The sequence below is a fragment of the Crotalus tigris genome, unplaced genomic scaffold (assembly GCF_016545835.1).
Source record: "Crotalus tigris isolate CLP2741 ecotype Arizona unplaced genomic scaffold, ASM1654583v1 scf7180000017744.3724543626:3957646, whole genome shotgun sequence".
Lineage (NCBI taxonomy): Eukaryota > Metazoa > Chordata > Lepidosauria > Squamata > Viperidae > Crotalus > Crotalus tigris.
Window position 1 is genome coordinate 2,207,193 of NW_024096611.1, and position 12,452 is coordinate 2,219,644.

The window sequence follows — 12,452 nt, forward strand, 5'->3', positions numbered from 1 at the left end:
CAGCAAATGCATCAACTTTAATATTTAATATGGTAAATATTGATAATTATAGCCCATACAAGCAAAAGCTCTTTTGGAATTCTCCATAATTTTTAAAAATGTGAAAGGGCCCTGAGAGAAAAACGTTTAAGAAACACTGCTGTAGAGGAAGAAGAATCTAGTATTCCATTTTATGCAGCAAATGCACTGTTTTATTTATAAGCCAGAAATTTCCATTCTTAATCTCCTTTCATTAATATCGGAGTTTGGTATTCTACAGGTAGTCCTCAACCTATGACAATAATAGAATTTTCCCATTGCATTCATAAGTCATGAGAGTCATAAAGTACATGAGTGGATTGGGTTTTATGATCATTTTTTGCAGTTGTTAAGCAAAATAATTGTTCGCTATGTGGCATTTTTGCCAAAACTCAAAAAAAAAAAAAATGCCAGGTTTGGCAAAAATATCTTGTCCCATGATTATGGGACACTGCATATGGTCATAAATGGGGGACAGTTGCCAAGGGACTGAAATGCAGTCACATGACGGTGGAGGGGCCCAGTTGTTGGAATGTTGTAACTGGGTCACAGACACCTATTGGAGGCCCACTGTAATGATGAAGACTTTTAATTGTTGAAGGAAAAGTCTTCATCAGTAACTTTGAACGATCACTAAGCAACTAGTTATAATTCGAGTACTATCTGTATAAAGTCACTTCAAGTACTACTTTTAGCTTTAATTACAGAAAAAACAGCTTCTGTCAGAGTATCCCAATATAACATGCAGTCTTCTTGAGTGAGATAGAAAAGCTAGGTCTTAAGTACCTCCTGAAACCCAAGAGGGAACAGATAGACTGGATCTATGGATCACATTGGAGCAGAATAAAAAATGCATTTCTAAGATCCTATCATTCTCAGATAGAAGGGACCTGCAGGAAGTTGACCCTACTTAATCTAATCCAATGGGGAAAATAATATATATATAATATTTTGGGTCAGTTTCTTTCAGCTTTGTTTTCTTTTTCAGTCTATATGAGGTAACCCCTTACTATGTTATATTTAATATAAAGCAACCATGCAGATAGAATTGGAGGCATTATTTTAAAGAAATCAGCAGGAGCAAAACAAATATGTCCAAAATGTGATACTCCAAGTTTTGAAAAGCACACTGCAACTTCAACAAACCTGAGCTAATAATAAATCTTAAAATCAGTTTATGTTAGGCATACCAGTGTCAGTCCTATCCTGTTGAATTCTACCAGCTTATCTAAAGTAGCTTTCAGTCTGACATATAAAGTGGTTTTGATCAGAGTGAAAGTTTATTCTACAAAACCCATATGGCCCTGAGATGTTTTTGCAGAATAAGCAATTAACTTTAAAGAGCTTTAAACAAAGAAAAAAAATGTCTGAGTTTTATAGAGGCTTCCCTTTGTCCCATTCATTTGATTCTCTTGAATAAAATGTACAAAATGAATGAAACCAGATGCCTATAACTTAAATACATTTTGAAGACCATTGCCTTAAATCAGGGGTTCTCAATCTTGGCAACTTTAAGACTTGTGGACTTCAACTCCCAGAATTCCTCAGCCAGCTTTGCTGGCTGAGGAATTCTGGGAGTTGAAGTCCACAAGTCTTAAAGTTGCCAAGATTGAGAACCCCTGCCTTAAATGGAGGCCCACAGTCAAGTAATTTTCTCATATCTATCAAATAATAAGAGTTTGATGCACTATGCTAATACATTATAGATTAACCTTTAAAATTACTTAATGGGTTTAATAACACATTAATTACTATAACATTGACTTAAAAACAGTTTATATCTGAAATAACTTTTTGCTTTCCTTGTTAATTATACATTATTAAAACAGATTTACCAAATTAAGAAATTAGGTTCAATATTCCTTACGTACTTCTATAAATTTAGAGGACTGGTTTCTTTAAATAAAAGCATTATAAATTAATAAAGATGCATAGAAGGACCTAAAGACCTAAGGGATATTTAACTAGACATAAGAACATAGAATATCAAGGCTGGAAGGAGTTCTTGTAGTCCAATTCCCTCTTTGAGCAGGAGACCTTATACCATTCTAGACAAATGGTTGTCTAACCTCTTCTTGAAAACTTCCTATGATAGAGCACCACAATTTCTGCAGGCAGACTGTTCAACTGATTAACTGTCAGGAAATTTCTCCTTAATTCTAGGTTGGATCTCTCTTTAACAATCTTCCACCCATTACTTCTTGTGCTGCCCTCAGGTGCTTTGGAGAATAGGTCGACCCCTTCTTCTCTGTTGTAGCCCCTCATATACTGGAAGACAGCTATCACATCACCCCTAATCCTTCTCTTCTTTAGACTAAACATATCTAGCTCTCTCGATCGTTGATCATATGGTTAAACCTCCAGACCCCCTTTATTGCTCTTCTCTCTACTCTTTCTGGGTCTCAACATCTTTTTTAGAATTATTATTTAGATTAGAATTGGATGCGGTATTCCAAATGTGATCTCACTGGTACAATATAGAATGGTATTGTCACTTCCTGTGATCTTGATGCTATCCCTCTGTGGATGCATCTAGGACTGCATTGGCATTTTTGCCAGCTGCAGCACACTACTGGCTCATAATTTAAGTGATTATTCACTAGGACTCGTAGATCTCTCTCACAGTTATTGCTGTTGAGACAGATACTGCCTATTCTGTACCTCTGCATTTGTTTTTTCTTGCCTATGTGTAGGTCTTTATTTTTCTCACCACTGAATTGCAGTTTTTTGGATAGGGCCCAGTGTTCAAGTCTGTTAAGGTCTTTACAATTTGCAGCATGGTTCTACTTTAATAATATACTGTGAGTTAAAATGTTCATATATTAACAAATTAGACATTAAGCACACATAGGAATAATCCATAATTTGAGACTACTTATGTATTGTAAAAGTGTGTTTTACAAATATGCATCCAAAGATGGATCACCATTACAATTTCATATCTGGAATAGCCCGTTATTTCAAGCACAGCTCTTCAGTTTTGACAAAGTTTAACAAAATCCCTTTAAGCCTGTTATTATCTCAACTCCAAAACAAGACAAGCAAAACTTGACTCTTACTTTGTTAAGAAACACAGCATTCTGTAAAGGCAGCATCAGTTCATGCCAAGTGGTCACAGAAACTCTTGATTAGTAATGTTTAGTTTATTCCTCAAAATATATATATATGAAAATGTACAGATTCAGGCTAACATTTGACCTTCATACTTCACACTGAAAGCAATTCTCTTGTGAAGGGAACTCTGACACCCATTCAGTGCTGTTTTGAGAACCAATTGCTTCGACACTTGGCTTCCTACTGTGTGATTTTCTTCCCTGGATTTGATTATTAATCTCCAGTTGCAGTCTACGCATCTGTTCTTGCAGGTCACTGATCAGGTTGACTACTGACTAAATAAGAAAGACAGAAAATGACATCTAGAGACAACATGAAATGAAGCCAAAAACATACTCTCTTGGGGGGGGGGGGAGATGAGATAGAACAATAGGCATTAAGGTGTCCTTTTTTGTGAAATAGTGAAAAGGGTAGGGATAATTCCACAGAACAGATCCCATTAATGCTTAAAACAACTATCAAAACTATTCCTTCTCAATCTTAAGAAGCTCAGATGACAAGTTAACATCGTAAGAGATAAAAATAATGCATGGGAAGACTCAAAAGCCCTTTAGTCTGATTAATGTTTCTAGCTCACTAAGAATGTGTATCTGTAACTGATTTCCTCAACATCTGCCTATGATCATATCAAACCAGTACTTTTTCTGCCATATTGTAGAAGGAAAGCTTGCATCTGCAAAGCTTACATTTCTTAAAAGAACATAAAAAAGGGACAGTAAAAAGTAATGGTGCTACCTATTAACGCTAGGCAACTCTTTAGATTCAGCTGGGAAAATATGCCTGCAAAAACTTGGAAAGACACCACACCTATCTGTAACTCATTACAGCATTCCTTTTTTTGTTTTTGTTTTTTTATAGAATCACACAACTACAACAAAAAACATTCCATTGTAGCTTTGTGATCCTGAAAACAAAAAATGGTTACATTAATGAATTGCGAATAAATACTATATTTATGCTATATTCTGAAGCCTTTCCAAAAAGTACGGTATACAAAGAACGGACGGTCCTAATTCTATATTTTAAAAAGTATCAAAGGCCTCATAGATCATAAGCTTTCATAAAATATTCCCGGGAATTTGGCTATTGTGGAATCTTACTAAACAGCAGAATCCCCCTTGTTGTTTTCATAGCAACAATACAGAGGTATGTTATTACTGGCTTCTCCTGGGATAGTGTTCAATTTCTCAGTCTAGCCTACAACCTGGGATTTCCCATTCAAGTGCTTAACCAGCTTTGACTCTGCTTATTCAGAGCCAACTAAGAAGAACCAGGTACTGCTACTGTTCTGAGAGAATCTTGATAGCTCTTAAAAATCAATTATAAATGCAAGTATCATATCCATCATGATCTACCAATATTTTTCTTTTTAAAGCTGAGTAGATCTCATTCAGGAATAATGAATCGAAAGTATATCTTACAAACACCTGGAGTTCTTTTTTAAATCACAACGATTCAACAACACAGACATTGAAAACATCCTCTGAAAGAAGAACAGCTGAAAATAATATCTCAAAATATAAAGCTATTTCCCAAATGAAAATAGAAGCACAGATAGCCTTTGCAGTGTTCATTGAACCAAGATAGATGAGAAAGTTTGGGTACAGTTGCATCGGGTTTAGCATTCCATAATCTCAGTTTATGCTTTTTTAAGATTATGATACACATAAACACATACCACAGAGGTACCATTAAACTCTCTATCAACATTGTATTTTGTTTTTATTTTTGATGGGTGTCAGCTCACCTATTTTTACGTAAAAGTTAATTTTAAATGATAAAACATTAAAGCAGTAAAAAGTCAAATCTAACTTTATGCTGAAGTAAATTGTAGCTTCTGAGTGGCTTTGTGATTATATATAAATTACGATTGACTTGACTTATTTTTAAAAATAATACAGGGGTCCTCAACTTACAACAGTTAATTTAGTGACCGTTCAAAGTTACAGCAGCACTGAAAAAAGTGACTTATGACTGTTTTTCACACTTATGACTGCTGCAGAATCACCACAGTCATGTGATCAAAAGTCAGATGCTTGTCAACTGATTCACATTTATCATGGTTGCAGTGTCCCAGGGTCACGCAAGCACCTTTTGTGACCTTCTGACAAGCAAAGTCAATGGGAAAACCAGATTCACTTAACAACCATGTTATTAACTTAAGAACTACAGTGATTCACTTAATAACTGTGGCAAGAAAGGTCTTAAAATAGGGCAAAATTCACTTAACAAATATTTCACTTAACAATAGAAAGTTTGGGCTCAATTATAGTTGTAAGTCAAGGACTACCTATAAAGGCAGGATGCAAATGAATAAATAGGTATACATAGATGAACTTTGTATTCATATAAAACTGTATCTTCAACTCATGTAAGAAAATCAATTCCAGGCAAAATATTCAAGAATTAAAATGATAAAAGTCTCGATCTTTTTTCTTGTAGTATCAATTGGAAATATTTTGCAAAAAGTCCTTAAGTTTTGAGAAGAAATTCTGAAGGCATAATTTTGGAGAGAATACATTCTCACTAAGCCAAAAATCAAACTGCAGCTGCATATTGTTTGCCTGGAAAGAGAAATGCAAGTAGTCTTCAACTTACAGCCCATAACCGGGACCAAAATTTTGATTGCTAAGCAAGCTGGTTAAATGAATTATGCTTGATTTTATGACCTTTATTACCATGGTTGTTAAGCGAATCTCTGCAACCGTTAAGTGAATTATGTGGTTATTAGCAAATCCAGCTTTCCCATTGACTTTGCTCATCAGAAGCTGGGTGGAAGGGGCACAAATAGTGACCATATGACCCTGGGAGACTATAACCGTGGCAAATACATGCTGTACATCAAGCACCCAAATTATGATCATGTGATCGTGGGGATACTTTGATGCTCATAAGTGCAAGGACCAGTCATTTAAGTCACAATGACTTCGTAACTTTGAACAGTTGTTAAACAAATGGTTATAAGCTGAGGATTACTTGTATATATTCTGCAAAGGGCATTTATTTTCAAACTAGAAGAGATGGGGATTCCGACAGGTTCCTTTCACTTAGCTGAAAGCAGATGCTAAAACCTTTCCTGTTTCTGTCTCTCAGTCAGGGTGACCCACAGGCTTTACCACCCAATTCTTGTGTGAGAACGAAGTACAAAAATTACAGCTTTGTTTTTCATGACATTTTGTTGTCATAGGAACCATTTCACAGAGTCTATAGAGCCACATGGTTCTGCTACTTTTCTTTCAATCTGTTTCTGTTTATTCCCCTGTCTGGAAAAAAAAAATCTGTTACATTGGTTTCATCTGGTTTCTACTATCTATGTCACTTCTTTTCAGAATTAAAATGGGAAACAGATTCAAGTAGAGTGGGAAAGAGACCTCTCTGATTTAAGCAAATCTGTTATTTCTCCACAGAGTACTATTATCTGTGTGTTTTGACTGAAATAACAGAGATAAATCAAGGGAGATAAACCCAATTTCAGGTTTGCAGCAGAAATATTTATTTTATTCAACTTGGATGCTGTCCATCGCCAATCATTTTGAGATGGCTGACAACAATAAAAGAATACAAAGAGAATTCAAAAGAATACGAAGAGAAACAAATTATAGAAATTAACCAAAACAGGCACCAAAAATAACTAGAAGATAATCATAAGATAGCAATCCAACAATAAAACAAATATATATCACAAATGGAGAAATACCAGGAAGGCTATCCAAAGTTCTGGGTAAACAGCCAGCTCTTAAAGCTTTCCAGAATTAAATCACGGTGAGAGTTATATGGATTTCAGAGGAGACTTTATTCCAGAGGGTAACACTGCTACACAGAAGGCCTGTTTCCTAGGCCCACAAAGATGACAGTGTGTAATGGAGTGGACCTACAATTAATCCATTGTGCCAGATCACACTGGACAGGCTGAAACAATTAAAGATAGGAGGCCCCATAGGATCTCCTCAGGAAAAAAACAGCAAGCTTCTTGACAGTGTCCTCACTGACTTTGCTTGTGGGAAGCCAGCAAATGGCAGTCACGTAACTATGGGATGGTGCAACCATCGTAAGTATGAGCTGGCTGCCGAGTGCCTGGATCACACTTGTGTAATTATGGGTTCTGCAATGGCTGGAACTTTGAGCATCAGTTGTAAGTACCACTTATTCTGTGTACTCACAACATCAAGTGTTACAATGAATGAGCATTAACTGAGGACTACCTATAGATGGGTGCAGAACTGATACAACAATTGTATCCAACAAGTACATACATACCAATGAGTCTACACCAACCAGTAGGAAGGTACTAGTTCAACATATTAATAAATTACTTGCATGAGATGTTAGAAAATGTGAACATTAAATCTGAAGGGAACACAAAAATGGGATGGATGGGAAATACTTTAGAGGCCAATACCAACATTCAAGAAGACTTTTGACAAGCTAAAAGCAGAAAGTAGAAACAAGTATCACTTTCAATAATGACAAATGTAAAGTCCTGCATCTGGATAGATAAAAGGGGTGTTGACTTACCTGAACGCCTTTTCTCAGCACGGAGATGGATAATCCACTCAGTGGGTTGAGACTGTATTTCCTGCCCAATCAGATCAGTCAGCCAAAGTTGCCACACCTGTCCTGGACCACGACTTCCCAGTCTTGACACGAGCAAAGCCATTGACTGACAGTAAGACGTTTTTGGCTCAAACTAACTATACCCTATTATTCTTGTCTATAAGGGTGGGTGTGGATTATCCATCTCCGTGCTGAGAAAAGGCATTCAGGTAAGTCAACGCCCCTTCTCCAGCACTGGAGATGGATAATCCACTCAGTGGGACATACCAAAGCCTATTGTCCCTTGGGTTGGGGAATAGACTGGTCCCGTGTGTAACTTTGGTCTAGAACCTGCTGGAGAACTCTCCTACCGAAGGAGGCCTCTGCAGAGAAGTACTTGTCGATTTTGTAATGGCGAATGAATGGAGAGGGCGAGGCCCAAGTGGCTGCCCTGCATACTTCTTCAATAGAAGCCTGCATGGCCCATGCTGCTGAGGTGGCAGCGCTCCTTGTGGAGTGAGCCGTGATATGCCTGGGGACTTGCAAGGACTCCACCTGGTATGCCCCAGAGATGCATGCCCTAATCCACCTGCCAATGGTAGAGGACGAGACCTTCCGACCCCTAGTGGCGGGGTGGAAGGATATGAAAAGCGCTTCTGAGCGTCGGAATTCCGCTGTGCGTGAAATGTAATATCTTAGTGCCCTGCGTACATCCAAGGTGTGCCATTGTTGTTCCAGGGGATGAGCTGGGTTTGGACAGAAGTCTGGTAGGACTATTTCCTGCGCTCTGTGAAAAAGGGAGTTGACCTTTGGAATGAAAGAAGGGTCTATTCTTAAGACTACCTTGTCCCTGTGAAAGTGACACAGGTCCTTCCTCATTGAGAGAGAAGCTAACTCGGATATCCGTCGAGCTGACGTGATAGCTACTAAGAACGCTACCTTATGGGTCAGGTAGCGAATGTCACATGTTTTGAGTGGTTCGAAAGGCGCTCTGGTAAGAGCTTGTAGTACTCGTGGTAGTTCCCACGATGGGTACCTGTGCACGGTTGGTGGTCTGATGTTCGCAGCCCCCTTGAGAAAGGATCGTATTAAGGGATGCTTACCCAAGGCTTCACCGGGGCTGGCTGAAATTATAGTTGAGAGGGCGGCGATCTGCCTGCGCAGTGTGTTTGGCAAAAGCTTCCTTTCTAAGCCATCTAGTAGGAATTCTAGGATCTTGGGGACTGTGATCCTTTCAAGTAACAATTCCTTTTTAGAGCACCATGATTGGAAGCTTCTCCACGTGGCCTCGTAAATACGGTTCGTGGATGGGCGCCTTGACGCCTGAATGACCCTAATTACACCCTGTGAGCAAGACCCCCTGGCTAAAATTGACCGCTCAAGTGCCAGACGGCTAGTTGTAGCCATTGTGGCTCTGGGTGGGAGATCTCCCCCTGCTTGAGGGAGATCCTCTCCGGAGGAATCCGCCATGGATTCGTGCGAGAGAGACTCCTCAGGTCTCCTTGGCCAATAAGGGGCCACAAGGATTACCTCGGCTCTTTCCCGCAGAATCTTGCGTACTACTGCCGGAAGGAGAGGTAAGGGTGGGAATGCGTACAGGAGTTCCCTTGGCCATGGGCTCCGTAATTCATCCAACTGCTCTGCTCCCCTGGATGGGAATCGGGAGAAGAAGCGAGTCAGGTGGGCATTGGAAGGAGAGGCAAATAGGTCCACTTGGGGAAGCCCAAAGCGGTGACAGATCTCCCTGAAGATCCTCGGGTGTAGTTGCCACTCCGAGTGATCTATTGTTGATCTGCTCAACAGATCTGCCTGAATGTTTGCCTCGCCCGATATGTGGTCGGCCTTTATGGAGGCCAGATTTTGTTCCGCCCAAGCCCCCAGTAGGAGGGCCTCGGCCGAGAGCGAGCGAGAGTGTGTGCCCCCCTGACGGTTTATGTGGGCCTTGGCTGTCACGTTGTCCATCAGGACTAGTACGTGCTTGCTTTTTATGCTGCTCCGGAAATGTCTTAACGCTAGGTGAATAGCTCATAGCTCGAGCTAGTTTATGTTATGTCGGAGGTCCACCGCTGATCAGCGGCCCTGTGTCCACTTGGTCCCCAAGTGGGCTCCCCAGCCGAATAGGCTTGCATCTGTCGTGACTATTATTCTGTCTGGTTCCCTGAAGGGGGACCCTCTGAGGAGGGCCGGAGATAGCCACCATCTGAGGGAGTGTCGTACTCCCAGAGGTATGCCTACCCTTCTCCGGGATGCACTGAGTTGCTGTCTCTGAAATGGGAGCATGAACCACTGCAGTTCTCTTGAGTGCAGCCTTGCCCAAGGAACTATTGCTATGGTCGATATCATCTTCCCTAGCAGCTGGGAGAGGCCGACCAGCGTCACTGACTGACCGCGGCTTACCTGTTTTACAGTTTTCCTTATGCTGCTGAGGCGTTCCTGTGATAGGTACACCTTGCACTCCTTTGTGTCTATGACAGCTCCCAGATGGAGTATTCTCGTAGTTGGGGTTAGGTGGCTCTTTGGAAAGTTCACCGAGAAGCCGTGGTTCTGTAGCAGCTTTATCACCAACCTGAGGTCCGCCTGAGATTGTTGGGCGGACGATGATTGGATTAGAATATCGTCCAGATAACACTGGACTCTGACCAGAATGTTCCTTAGGTGTGCTGCCAGAACCGCCAGAATCTTGGTGAACACCCTGGGTGCTGATGACCTGTTTAATTCCAACTAGCTTAAGCTAAAAATCCTAGCTACAGTAGAAATAATCCCCCAATGGGAGAGACTATACCTGCCTAGGAGCCAAAGTTGAGACGTCTATCTTCTGGGCCAGATCAGTCAAGACTGGGAAGTCGTGGTCCAGGACGGGTGTGGCAACTTTGGCTGACTGATCTGATTGGGCAGGAAATACAGTTTCAACCCACTGAGTGGATTATCTATCTCCAGTGCTGGAAAATAAAGGCATAAGTGTAAGAGCTAGTTTGGTCTAGTGGCAAAGGCCTCAGGCTAGAAACCAGAAAACTCTGAGTTCTAGTCCTGCTCTCTCAGCCCAACTCATCTCACAGAATACTTGTGGAGAAAATAGGAGAAGGAATTAGCACTGAATATGTTCACCACCTTGAGTTAGTTATAAAAATAATAAAGGTAATATAAAAAAACTTTTAAAAAAATTATAAACTGAACATAAGCCAATCAAGTTATGCAATTGCCCCCCCCCCCAAAAAAAGCAAATGCAATCCTAGGCTGCATCAACTGAAGTAAAATCTCAAGTTCAAAAGAAGTAATTTCTCCTCTCTATTCTGCATTGGTCAAACCACATGTATAACATTGCATACAGTTCTGGGGACTGTATTTTAGGAAATAGATTTGCAAATTAGAGTATGTCCAGAAAAGGAAGTTCAGGTGGTAAGGCACCTTGATGGGGATACTTATGAGGAGGCATTGGGTATGTTCAGCTTGGAGGGCGGAAGACTTCAGGGAGACATCATGGCTGAGTATCGGAAGGGCTATCATGTAGAAGAGGGGCAGATTTTTTCAGAGTTATTCCAGGAGAAGAAAGCGGTTTTAATTATATAAAAGTAATTTTGGTAAGATATCAGGAGTAAGTTTTTAATTGTAAAAGCTGTTCAACAATGTTAAAGATCACCCCAGGCAATGGTGGATTCTCACTAGATAACTTTCACTGATAGTCATCTCTGGGATCCTGTATGATGGAAAGCTGCACTGTCCAGAAACTGGACTAGATAATCTTTCTAATCCTTCCAATGTATGTGTTCTGTTTCAGAAGAAGAGGCATCGAGACAAAGCAACATGTTCCAACAATTTTCCTTTATTGCAAACACCAACAGAACTGATTTTAAAATGGTGCGGCCCCTTTTTATAGCCCCCCTGCACAATACCTTGCTGGCCAATCATTTCAAAGGATCTTTTCCCGCCGTGCGCGTGCGTGCAAGGCTGGGAGCAGCCTTTCTTCTCCCGGGCATCCATATGGTCTGCCCGGGCCAATCTCTGCAGCCTGCACCTGCCAGCCCAGGACATAACAGTATGATTTTACGGTTTCTCATAACATACCCTGGTATAACTAGTTGTTTTGGGAAAAATACTCTTATGTTTCTCTTCAGTAGTTATAAGTCAATTTCACCAAGCCAGTAGTATTCCATTAGGTCAACTTTTAAAAAGAAAGACAATGACTTACAGAAAATAAATATTTTTTTTGAAGGAACATGATTGTAAACAGAAACTTAACTGCAGAGTTATATTTAAAGTTCTTAAGCAAAAAAAAAAGATTTTTTACTAGTTCAAAACTGTTGCTACTGTAAATAAATATGAAAAAGATGGAATGCCCATACATATCATATTTATTTGTTTATTTAATTCAGTTGAGGTACCACTTGACTCCAGCTGATTCTGGGCAGCTCACAATGTTTTATCATAAAAATCTGATACATACCAAAACAAGATGGGATGGAGATATACAATACACATACATACTAAGGGGCAGATTGTAGACCATATGATCTATAATCAATAATTAAGATTAAGGACGAAACTGCATCATTTGTTTCTCTTAGCACTCTTTCCAAGTGGCTTTTTAAAACAATATAAGAGATAAATTTATGCAGGTAATGTATTCTGCCTGTATTGCTTCAGCAAACGGACATACAAAATTATGTTCAAACTTGTTATATTTCTCTGACTGTTTTGGAAATGGTCTTTTAGATAGCAATACATTTGCATGTTGCAGAGTATAATGCTGATAAAAAAAGGTGCATACTATTTAAATAAGGTAGAAATCA

The 12,452-nt window shown here is 39.8% G+C and overlaps 1 protein-coding gene across 13 annotated transcripts in view; it reads right to left on the reverse strand.

Annotated features, from left to right (window-relative positions):
- The window catches only part of PPFIBP2 (PPFIA binding protein 2), a 140,317-nt gene that overhangs the window by 41,968 nt on the left and 85,897 nt on the right, over positions 1-12,452 (reverse strand). For 11 of the 13 annotated variants that reach the window (XM_039340375.1, XM_039340377.1, XM_039340374.1 and 8 more), the window contains one exon: positions 3,225-3,407. The exons of the other annotated variants lie outside the window; for them this stretch is intronic. In XM_039340375.1, the coding sequence (XP_039196309.1) occupies positions 3,225-3,407 (183 nt within the window). The remainder of the gene's footprint in view (positions 1-3,224; positions 3,408-12,452) is intronic. 13 annotated transcript variants of the gene reach the window in all.